At 36.4% G+C, this 12944-nt stretch overlaps 2 protein-coding genes across 2 annotated transcripts; both read right to left on the reverse strand.

The window, feature by feature from the left end:
• Positions 1-4375: 4375 nt before the first annotated feature.
• On the reverse strand, positions 4376-4947 carry LOC123393394 (keratin-associated protein 6-1-like). Its single transcript, XM_045085190.1, has one exon. The coding sequence runs from the start codon at positions 4945-4947 to the stop codon at positions 4537-4539; it is 411 nt and encodes a 136-aa protein (XP_044941125.1). The 3' UTR covers positions 4376-4536.
• A 7712-nt stretch (positions 4948-12659) lies between these two features.
• On the reverse strand, positions 12660-12944 carry LOC101689718 (keratin-associated protein 6-1-like). The gene has a single exon (XM_004757557.1). It carries the CDS (start codon positions 12942-12944, stop codon positions 12660-12662), a length of 285 nt encoding a protein of 94 aa, XP_004757614.1.

Genomic DNA, 12944 nt, shown 5'->3' on the forward strand with positions numbered 1-12944 from the left:
TTACTGTTGGTAAATGTGTCTTCTTTTGTTTCTTTGTGAGTCTTCTTACAGATTTATCGATTTAATTGAAATTTTCATAGAATCAGTTTTTGGCTTCACTTTTTCCCCCTCTACCCTCTGTTTTAAATTATATTGATTCTAGCTATTAGCTGTATTATTTTCCCTTTCCTCTTTTTGTACTTCTCTGTTAATTATTTTGTAGAAATCTAGGAATACTGATTTGAGAACTTTCTGACACTACCTATTCAATTTCCCTTCAAGCACTGTTTGATTTACATCTCACAAATTTTGGCAACTTCTCTTTTAATTTTCATTCAATTCAAAATATTTCTAGTATCCCTTTAGTTTTTCTCATAGACACAAACACATACACACTTATATTTGATATTATTCTCTTATAAACAATATATAGATGGGTCTAATTTTAGCAAATTTGATAATCTCTTTTTTCATTGATTATTTGAATAGTCACATACTATTTAATTATTGATATGGTTGGAATTAATTCTAACATTTTATTATTTGTTTTTGTTCTCCATTTCTCAGTTCCATTTCACTGTCTACTTTGTATTATTTGAGTGTCTTTTAAAATTAGATTTTTAATTTATCTAGTGACTTTTGTTATATCTCTATATTTTTTAGTGGTTAATCTTGGGATTGAAGTATACACAACTAACATTTCACAGTGTTCTCAGAGCTCATATTTTGCTACTTTAAGTAAAAGGCATAAGCCTTACAAGCCTAAATATCTCTTTACCATTGCCTACTTATAATACATTTATTGTGTGTGTGTGTGTATAATGTATACATACCTTGAAACCCCCTCATTCAATATTTTAACACTTGCTTTTAATAGTTGCATATATTTTGAAGAATTTAAGAGGGAAAGAATAATCTAATAATCTATTTACCCAAATGTATAAAGATTTCTATTGCTTTTCCTTTATTTCTGAAGTTCCAACTATTATTATTTGCCTTTAGAGTGAAAAATTTCTTTTAACATAGCTTTTAGAAAAAATCTCCTGGACACAAATTCTCTTAGTTTTCCTTTAACAGAGAAAGTTCTTAGTTCACTTTCACTCCTAAAGCATACTGTTAAGAATAGACTGTGGGATTCTTTTCTATCAGCACATTAGGAATATTTTCCATTGTCTTTTGGACTCTGTTTCTGACCAAAAAATCCATCATTTCCTATATTTAACGTATTATTTATCTCTAGCTGCTTTCAAGAATTTCTCTTTTTTTTTTTTTTTTTTTTTGTTTATGATGTCTGTGTGTCACCAGCTAGAGGCCCTAAGACCTGGCCTTTATTGCCCACCTTCTTGTACTCACTAACATTTGTCTTAAACATTTTTCACTAAACTCTTCTTTCAGGGTTTCTCCTTTACTCAGACAAATGAGACCCCAAACCACCCCAGGTGAAGGCAACTGCCCTGACAAAATCTCCCATCTGTCCAGAACATCCAGACTCTTTGAGCTAAACCTGATTTGTACCTGTGCAGATGAACCATGGATGACCTCTGGAATGACCTACAATCACCTTTATCTCATTATAATACTTATATCTCTGCCCAGTGAGAAGACTCGGGCTAATTTACATAGCATATGATGTATGTTTAGGCATGTTTCCTTAAGGTGTATGAGCAATCTTGTGCCTGCCTTTACATACACAACAAGTCTTCACTATCTAAATATTCATCATAACCCTAAACAAAAAGAATCCGTTCACCTTCTCTTGGGGCATCATGGCTTTGGAAGCCATTCCCTATGATTCCCTTATTTACTGCAAATAAATTTCTTTGTGTGACAACTCGACCTCGTGCAGTTTCTGACTCATCAAGGAGCAAACTCACTTTGGTTCATTTACATATGGACATAATTTTTTCAGTTTATTCTAATTGGGATTTACAACTTTTTGACTGTCTAAATGTGTGAATTTTACCAAATTTGAGAAAATTTCAAGCATTATTTCTTTAAATATGATTTCTGTGTCAATCTGTATTCCCCTGCATTTGCGATTCTAGTGCTATGAATGTTAGAAATTTTGGTATGTCCTACAAATTCCTGAGACTTTTTATTCATAGTTTATGGTTGGATTCCCTTGGTTTTTGTTTTTGTTTTTGCATTCTGTAATTTCTCTTGATTTATCATCAGATTTTCTGGCTCTTTCCTCTGAGATCTCAGTTCTGGTAGTGAACCCATCCAAAGGATCTTTTTTTTAAACATTTCAGATATTGTATTTTTTTAGTTATAAACTTTTCATTTGGCACTTTTTACATTCTATTTCTCTGTTGAAGATCTCTTCTTTTTTTCCTTTTCTTTTCATTCAGTGTTTATCTGTACCCTATGGATCATACTTACAAAGTTGCTTAGGAGCACCTGGGTGGTTTAGATGCTTAAATGTCCAACTCTTGATTTCAGTTCAGGTCATGATCTCAGGGTTGTGAGATTGAGCCCTGCATCTATAGTAGTCTACCTATTGTTGTTGCCACAAACTTAACAACTTAAAAATCACACGTTTATTATTTCACATTTTTTGTTAGTCTCTGCTCAAGATAACATAGCTGGCTCTGCTGCTTAAGGATTTCTCAAAAGGCTATAGTCAAGATGTCAGCTAGGTCTGAAACCCAGGATTGACTCAAAGATTGACTTGGGAGGGATCCCATTTCTAAGTCCTCGTGGTTGTTGGCACAGTTCAGTGAGTCCTGGATTGTGGGTCTGAGGGCCTCAGTTTCTTTCCTTTTTTTTGACAGAGAGTGAACATGAAGAGGGGAGGGACAGAAGAAGAAGGAGAGAGAAAATCTTAAGCAGGCTCCATACTCAGTGCAGAGCCTGATATGAGGCTTGATCTCACAACCCTGAAATACGACCTCAGCCGAAGTCAAGAGTTGGATGCTTAAATGGCTGAGTCACCCATAGGGTCTAGGGTCTCAGTTTCTTGCCAGCTATTGGCCAGAGGCCACTTTTAATTCCTTCCCAAATGAACCTCCATTAGGCAGCACACAACATAGCTATATTCTTAATCATAACCTGCAAAGAAGAAAATATGTAAGAAGGATGGACATTATGGTCTTAGGCAACATAATCATGAAAGTAATATCATATTACCCATTCACACTTTATTGATTAGAAGATGCCACAGGTGCTGTCATACAGAAGTGAGAGGGGTAACACAAAGATGTGAATATCAGTAGGTGGGGAAAATGTGGGCCATTTTAGTATATTTTCGAGAGTGGGGTATGTCTCAGTTTTCTTCCCCTTTAAGAACTGATCACAATTACTAGGCCTTTGTACATCATATGATTTTATATTTTATCCTGGACATTTTTAATGTTGTGGTATGTTAAAAATCTTGAGATATTGTTATTTGTTGTTATTGTTGTTTTCTGTTAGCAGCAGATTAGCCTGGTAAGCTTCAACCCACTACAACTTCTCTCTCAAAGTCATGAGTGAATATGTTATATATAAAAGTTAAAAAAGAAACCTGAAGGCAGAAGGTAAGATTTTATACGTTCAGCTATGTTCATGTAATATGTTCTCAGGCTGCAATATCTCCTGTCTATTATGAACCTATAAAAATTAGTGTCAAATAACTTGATGAAATACTGATACTAACCCATATCTATGGCAGATTCTATTTTGAACAGAGCAATGGGGCAACATGAACCATATTATTTTCCCCTCCATTCCTAAATACAATTTTCTTTGCCTGATCTGAATGGTTGATAGGGCTGTGAGCAACTAGGAATAAGTCAAGCTAGGGCTCTGTGTGGATTCCAGTGGAGAGAATTGATCTAGGGCTTTCTGCATTGTAGGTTTGGCACGCACCTGGCAAAATCCCATATGTCTTATCTAAGCAGTATAAATGAAAATTATTGATAATATCAGCATTCACAGATCCCTGGCCACCTAAGGGAAGTCAACTTCTCCCCAGCATGCCAGGTCCCTATTGAGATTGGAAGGAGCCTGAAGTACTAATTAAGAAACTGTAGAAATCTATAGGCAAGAAATATAGAACTAAAATCATTATAAGAAAAAAATGTGTTCCCCTCTCTTTACCAGACAAGAAACTAAGATTTACAAAGGTCAGGGATTTTTCTGTAATCACAAATATTAGAATCAGTACAGCAAAGATGAGATGAATACCGAGGAAAATTATTTCCAGAAGAAAATTGTTATTCTATTAATAACCCAGAAAATCAAACTCTACATAATAAATTAATTAAACAAGTTTTCTTTTTCAAATTTATAAGGAAATTCAAATTTATTAGGAAAACAGATAAGCAAATTTAGCATAAAATTACAAAAATAAGAGCTATACCAGTATCATCTTGTTGGAACATGAGTTCACAAGTTGAGTCTTTCAGGTATCAAGTGGTATCAGTTCCAGATATCAGACATTTACCAAATCTTATCAGAAGTTTGCAGTGCAAGATAGATTAAACATCACTCGGGGGTAAGACAAAAATTTGTGTGGTTCAGAACTGCTGAGTCCTTAAGTGAAGGTGTGGAGAGTGAGAGTCTCCCATGGTGACCTCAATAGTAGCCCCCAAAGCCAGAGCTGTAGCCAGAGCCGCAGCCATAGCCACAGCCACAGAGGGAACGTGAGCCATAGCCGTAGCCACAACCAGAGCCACAGCCATAGCCACAGCCCAGTCTGCAGAAGCCACAGCCATAGCTGGAGCCATAGCCACAGCCCAGGCCTCCGTAGCCACAGCCTCCGTAGCCACAGCCTCCATAGCCACAGCCTCCATAGCCACAGCCTCCATAGCCACAGCGTCTGTAGCCACAGCCTCCATAGTAGCTGCCACACATGGTGTTGGTTGTTGGTTGTTGAGGTTGTCCTTGGGTAGAGAAGGTGAGAAGTGTCACTTCACTGTGGACATTTTCCCCCTGTGGAGGTCTTTTATATGCTCTCAGAGTGGGTGTCACCACAACACGTGTCATGTCATTGGCTAATTTGCAGGACCACTGTGAGTAATTTGTTGACTTCTGGTTTTAAACATGGCTTCAGAGGCAATGAAGAGATCTGCTTTGTTTCACCACATCTGAACCATTCTTTGGGACATTAAGGAGAATCAGTTGTACTCATGAAATCTTTAATTACCCTTTGTAATCAATCTCTATGGAAAGAAATAACATTTTTATTGACAAACTCTGACCTGCTCCAGATAAATAATTTTGCTTTCTTTGTATTGACATTCAGCAGATCATAGTATTCTCTCTTGACCTTGAATTCTCCATTATTACCTCCTGCTGCAAACCTATTATTTTCCATGAGAGAGTCTTCTCATTTTCATGCAAGAGATGCTTTACCACTAAAAGCCAAGAATTGATTACTTAGTTTCATGATGTTTTTGATAAAAAGCAAATAGTTTAAAATTCTGAAATACCAGGTCTAAGAAAACCAGACTTTCTCATTTACACTAATATTTCTTAAACTTTTAACACTCTATTTTAAGCACGAACTATTTCCCCCATGGTTTCAAATTTATACCCTGAATTCAGAGTCAGAAAAAAAAGAAGAAATGATGAGGTTTTACTGGATTCATGAAATTACATTTTTATGAAATTTTTTAAAAATTTGAACTCTGTGATCTGACTGGAGTATGGTGTTTTTAATTTAAAACAATAATACTTCCAGAGATAACTTTTTGTGGAATCTACTAGATTTTCCCTAAAACACTGGCTTTTGATAAAATATTTCATACTCTGAAAAATATGAGAAATACATTACTATCATCATTATTATTATTATGTTATAACTTTTACTACAATGAAGTTCACTGTTGAATTCAATGATAAAGTCAAATAACCACTCTGAACCTCTATGTTCCTAGAAAAATCGACTCCTGAGTCAGTGGAACACATCTGATAAGCATAAAATGTATGTTACTCTCTGTTTGCACATATTCTCCCAATTTTTCTTCAGGAAAAAATTCTCATTTGTTTTTTTTTGTTTTTTTGTTTTTTTTTTAGATTTTATTTATTTATTTGACAGAGAGAAATCACAAGTAGATGGAGAGGCAGGCAGAGAGAGAGAGAGAGGGAAGCAGGCTCCCTGCCAAGCAGAGAGCCCGATACGGGACTCGATCCCAGGACCCTGAGATCATGACCTGAGCCGAAGGCAGCAGCTTAACCCACTGAGCCACCCAGGCGCCCCTCTCATTTGTTTTTGTGTTAAATATAAGCTCCTTTGGAAGCATATTTTGAAATGTATATTCATTCATCTCCAACATTTCTTTGTGTGGACGTATTGATTAATGCAAAGGGATAGGGTTGAAGTATCTCCAACAAGAATCTGAAGAGTGTTGTTTGCTGACCTATCTACAAAAAGTTAGGATGAAAGAACATTGCAGTAGCTTAGAATTCTTTGTATAAGAAAGAAAATCCCACTTAAGAGGATGACAGAGGAACCTGAAGTACAATGTCAGTAACCATGTGCATTACATGGTATTAGAAATAACCAGCTTTGCCTATTGCATTGTCTCCCTTGATAGTAATGGATATTTCTAATTGGGCAAACTAAAATGAGGGAAATCTCAATATTTTTCTTTAAGTTATCGGTGTTTGAGAGGCTTATATATGAACACATGTAAGTTCTGATAGAATAAATCTCTAGTCTCAGTACTGAGTAGGTATAAATAAATCTTTTTAAGGATAGAACTATATGAAAAGAACTAGCTATTCCAAATCAGAACGTCAATCTGAGGACTCAGAATGACTCCAGATTTTGAAATAGTTCTATTATAAGACAAGAACAACACTCTCAGACATTTTTTTAAAAACTTAGTAATGTTTAAAAGCCACATAATTTAGAAAACTAGAATAAGCATACAAGCAAATGGCGAAATCTGGAAAGAGAAAATATATAATTTGTCATGAAAGAGTTGACTTCCAAATGTAAAGATTCATTAAAGGCAGACAAATACTAATATGAGGTAAGACAGGGGACAAATTCAGAAATTCTTCTAAAATTTAGAGTAAAAGCATAATAAGAAAAAAAAGTACAAAAATAGAAGAAATGTGTAGAACATATTCCAGGTATCTAATATTGTAGAGTAAGGATCACACATATAAAAAGTGACAAGGGCACCTGGGTGGCTCAGAGGGTTAACGCCTCTGCCTTCAGCTCAGGTCATGATCTCAGGGTCCTGGGATTGAGCCCTGCATTGGGCTCTTGCTCAGCAGGGAGCTTGCTTCCCCCTCCTTTCTCTGTCTGCCTCTCTGCCTACTTGTGATCTCTCTCTGTCAAATAAATAAAGAAATCTTAAAAAAAAAAGTGACAGAAAAAAGGATCAGAGAAACATTTAGAGAAAGACGTTTTTAGATAGAAGATTCCTAAAACATAAACATATATTTAGTGTCATATCAGACATTAACAATTAAAGGATACTAATATTTAAATGTCCAGAGAGTTTCTTTGCCTTCTCTGGGAAAAATATTACCTAGAAAGATTAAAATATTTTACATTTATACACAAAGAGAAAAAAATCCTGTAGTTATGAGAACTGCCACTTGAGTACATTTCTTCGTCACTACTTATTTGCAGTTGTAAAATGTTCATAGTTTTAGCACATACCAGACTTGTTCTGAGAATGATGTGAGGTAATGCACATATGGGATTTCACACAGTAACTGCTCTGTGGTAAACAGCTTGTAAATGCTATCTAATTGTTATTATTATTAAAATAATAATTATAAATTGTTACAGAGTTCTAACACAAGAATTCCACGAAGAGCACGAGGCAAGAGAAACAGAGAATATTCTTATATATAGGAAGAAGCAGAAAAAAAACCCCATGTGTATAATAGTGTCTGATAACACATACATAGCATTTATTAAATTCCAGGCATGGTTTAAATGCTTTACATATCTTGACACATTTAATTCTCATAAAAACACCAAACTGTAGGTGGTGATTTTTATGTAAGAATAACAAGGCCTAAGAATTTACATAATTTAATCAATGTTATAGGCAGCTCAGTGGAAGAATCTAAATCTCACACAATGCAATATATTTATTCATACATTTTGCCTCATGAGAAAGCCTAGGAGTTGCTATCCCTGTTATAATAATGGATTATTTATAATAGAAATCCATGAATTTAGACTGATGTAAATAACTGAACAATGAAGTGGAAAAACTTCCTTGAAGAATGCCAACTAATATATTTGAAAAAACAAAAGATGAAAATGAGAAAAATCAACATTCGCAATCCATCATCATAATAAATAATTCAGGCAAGAAAGAAAAATAAGTGCTAAGACTAATGATAAATTTGGGAATTTGAATGGAATATTCATGTAGTCACAAAATATCTCTGCCAAAATATTTCTTATTGGCTAAAAGAATAATAAAAGTAACTTTCAGGTAGAGGAATCTGGTACTCATCATATTGATGAAGTGTAAAATTATCCCCATCGGTAATGGAACTCATCAACCTCAAGTGCCACTCAATGGAGTCCAACAAAAAGCAAACACCAACCCTTTCTTTATTCGCTTGACAAAATGCATAACCTTGTTCTAATCACAAGAAACATTAGGAAAATCAGAACTGGGGAATATTCTAAAAGAAAATATCTCCTATAATCTGTAGAGACATTAAAGTCAGGGAAGAGACTTTAAGACAGTGTGACAACTGGGCACATTTGTGACCCTAGATTAGATTATTTTTCTATCAGAGCATTATTATGACAATTAAATTCTTGGAAAGAATATTGTAGAAAGGAAGAGGAGGAGGCAGCTTGGGGTAGGGAGGAAAGCTGAGTTGGCAGTCAGCTCATTGGAAGGCTCAGGAAACAATATGGAAGATTCGAAAGCTGGAATTTCCCAGAAGAATTGTTGGAGGTTGGGGCAAGAAGGTGTGTCCTTATACCCTCCAAGTGATCAATCATGGGAGTCTGGCTACAGGAAGTGGGTGCTGTCTTGTGTTGACAGTGCTCTTCACCTGAAGGTATTTTGTAACACCACCAGCAACCGCACAGTCATTTCTTCATTGCTGAAGAGGAATAGAGTGTTGTTGTACCAAGTGATCCCAGAAGATTTGGACTAAAGGTGATAACACGACACTTAAACTTACATATGTTAGGGGTGATCCAGTTATAAATATAAAAAAAATTAATATAAAGTTCTTAAGTAATTCACCTATTACCCAGGATGCTCACTGATATAATTTTGACACTTAATACTTGGATTTTGTTCTCAGAATTTATCATAGAATACCAAGATGCCCCCCCCCCAAAAGAACACAAAACTGTCTTATATTCACTCAATGCTTGATTGACCTAATTTTGGCACAAATTTCCTTATTTTTAGCATACCCAATGATCTTAATCTCTGTCTTAAAAATATTGGTTTTGGAAATATATGATTATTTTAATTGCTAGAGTCAGAAAAAATAGATCGTGATGTATTTTAGTAAATGATTATCTTGCAATGTTAAAAATGTACTAATGTGTTAATCTCATGAAATAATAAGAGGTTGGGAAGTACTCTAGATTATGACAGGCAACAAATTGCAAAGTATGGCAGTTTTCACTCATTGGATTCTCTATCAAAAATAAAAGCTATGAAGAGACAGACAGAGAGACAGAGAGAGAGAGCAGACAGGGAGAAAGGGGAAACCAATTGCCAAATCTAGATGAAGAGTACTTAGCTGTTCATTATACCGCTTGCCCAACTTAACTGAAGGTTTGAAAATTTTCAAAAGTAAATGCTGGGAGAAATGAATCGATATAGAGAAAAACATTATTTTTTGCAGTACTGAAATCTGCAGTGAAGCATTTTTTGAATGCCTAAATGTAAGTGACTTCTGTTTGAAAGCTTGAATATGAGTATAAAAAAAGTAAAAGGGAAAAAAACATAAAAAATAAAAATGAAAGAGTGCCACCTCTAGGAAAAAGCATACGACCTCTAGGTAACACAGAGGGAAAGTAAGGACACATAATTATGAGATGTATGCTTGCTTCTGTACTAAGAAAGCAGAAGAAAATGAAAATACAAATTGGGTGAGCAGGAATGGGTAGAAGGAATAAATACAGGAGTGAGACTATTTATTACTGAGTGTATCTTTATATATAGTTTTGATCTCTGAACCATGGAAACACTCCTTATATTTTAAAAACAGAATAAATACACTTGAAACCAAATATAAATGGAAACAAAAGAACTCTTTCCTTAATATAAATAGCATAACTACTCGGGAAGAAAATTAATTCATATCAATGTTGAGCACAATATTCTGTCCATTCTTAGTGGGATCCCTTCTAACGCTAAGAACGCTGCAATGAAATTTTAGCAGGGTGCTCAGGGTATTGCTTTCAGTATGCAATTGAGAGTGAATATTGCACACAGGTTTGAATAGAGTTAATACAGTGATTCTGTTGGGATCTGGAGTTTTCAGTGTAAGAAAGAAGCAACTGTGGCATGGGGTAAAATGTAAAAGAATCTTATGTTTTTCAGTTTTAGTTGGAATTATTCATCATTTGAAGCTTTTAAAGAAGTGAACCAGCCAATATGAATACAAAGCAGATGCTTGTTTGGGGCTGTTAGTGGTGGCATTTCACTTGATGCGAAATACTTAGAGAAGCTAACATGTCAACCAAATATGTTCATGCTAAGACAGGCTAAGTGGCATATCTTGGAAAGCTATAATCAGTAACAGTCTCATCTCATGAGTCTCTAATTTAGAATCTGTTCTCTAACTTAAGTCAATATCTGATTTCTTTGTGTTTCATCGTATGACCTACCAGGTAGGCCAAAGGAGTTTTTAAAAATCTGCCATTGCTTGAGATGGACAAGCATAAATCATCTAAATTCTGCATAGTATTAAAAGAAAATTCCAAGCTTCTAGAATAAATAGGAAAGACAAGTCTTCATAAATAATGGTTTTAAAGGAAAAAAGGACTCTCTTCTGGGTAACGATTTTTCCAGAGATCTTGATTCCATGGCTTCAACATTTTTTACTATCTTGGACCAGTCAAAATGAATTGGGACAGATCCATTATCTTACACTAAAACGCTACTTAAACTCATTCATGTCTAACACAAAAGCTTGAAATACTCTATCAAGAGAAGATAATTGCCAAGTTTACAGATGCATTAGTCACAGAAAATTAGTGGACAAAGAAATGATTATAGCTACAACCATGAAATCACATGTATCACAGGAACAAGAAATCTCAAGAAAACCACCAAGTGGCTCTATGCTTAAATACATACTAGTTGGTAGAAAAGGTGTCACTTAAAAAAAGCTATATGTTTCCAGACACATAGAAGTTAGGTACAACAGTAGGTTTAAACTTCTCTACCTTTTGCATTGAGCAAGCATAGGAAATACTACTTCTTCTTCTTCTTCTTCTTCTTCTTTTTTTTTTTTAAAGATTCTATTTATTTATTTGGTAGAGAGAGAGAGATCACATGCAAGCAGAGAGGCAGGCGGGGGGTTGGGGGAGAGAAGGCTCCCCGCTGAGGAGAGAGCTCTATGCAAGACTCAATCCCAGGATCCTGAGATCATGATGTGGGCCGAGGACGGAGGCTTAACCTACTGAGCCACCTAGGCACCCTGGAAATGCTTCTTCTTTGAATATTCCCCAAAACATTGAGGTGCCTGGGTGGCACCCCAGGGTTGGTTAAATCTCTGACCTTTGATTTCAGTTCAGTCATGATCTTAGTGTCCTGAGATCAGCACAGACGCTGCTTGGGGTTTTCTCTTTGCCTGTCTCTGCCCCTCTCCTGCTCCTGGTCTCTCTCCCTAATAGATAAATAAGTAAATAAGCCTCCAAACAGACTAGAATTGGAGAATTCTGGGCCAACTTCTGCATCTTCTAAAGGATTTCGCTATTAAGGTTTGGTATAAAAGTACTTTGAATATATAGTGTTTCCAGGCAATGCTTAACTAAATTGACAAATTACCTGTTTTCATCCTCACAACACACCTGAGTAGCACATGGTTATCAATACCTTACCAAAGCAGAAAAATGAAGGCTTCAAGTTTGATACTTCTTTAGTGTTGCAAATCAAGGATTTGGTAAAATAACTGAAGTAGAAACATTAAAACAAGATGTCTTCCCAATAAGGCAGTTGTTTCCTTTAATTTTTTTTTAAGATTTTATTTATTTATTTGACAGACAGAGATAATAAGTAGTCAGAGAGGCAGACAGAGAGGAGGAAGCAGGCTCCCTGCTGAGCAGAGAGCCTGATGTGGGGCTCGATCCAAGGACCCTGGGATCATGACCTGAGCCGAAGGCAGAGGCTTTAACCCACTGAGCCACCCAGGTACCCCTGTTTCCTTTAATTTATCCAGGAAAAAAAAAAAAAGCTAAAATGACAAACACTGGACTTTAAATGACAAGAAAGCCAGGTTTATTATTCCACACTGAAAGGGTTTATTAGGAAATTAGAGAAATGGTTCCTGCATGAACATCAAAAGGGAGGACCTATGGCAGCACATTCCATTGAGAGACCATAGAGTTCTCAGGATGAGTTTCACAAGCTCCCACTTCTCATGAGGTAAGTAAAGGAAGGAAAAAAATTGCTGTATTTGACCCAAAGGGCTCCTGAAGGCAGCTCTTCAGCAAAGTTCAGAAGCTGTGGGGCTCAGAACTGGTGAATCCCATGTCCAGGTGTGGAAGGTGAGAGTCTCCCATGGTGACCTCAATAGTAGCAGCCAAAGCCAGAGCCATAGCCAGAGCCGTATCCATAGCCACAGCCACAGCCACAGAGGGAGCGGGAGCCATAGCCGTAGCCACAGCCAGAGCCACAGCCATAGCCACAGCCCAGTCTGCGGAAGCCACAGCCATAGCTGGAGCCATAGCCACAGCCCAGGCCTCCATAGCCACAGCCTCCGTAGCCACAGCCTCCATAGCCACAGCCTCCATAGCCACAGCCTCCATAGCCACAGCGTCCATAGCCACAGCCTCCATAGTAGCTGCCACACAT

Source organism: Mustela putorius, unplaced genomic scaffold (genome assembly GCF_011764305.1).
Source record: "Mustela putorius furo isolate JIRA1106 unplaced genomic scaffold, ASM1176430v1.1 tig00000832_pilon_pilon_pilon, whole genome shotgun sequence".
In the NCBI taxonomy this organism is placed as follows: Eukaryota; Metazoa; Chordata; class Mammalia; order Carnivora; family Mustelidae; genus Mustela; species Mustela putorius.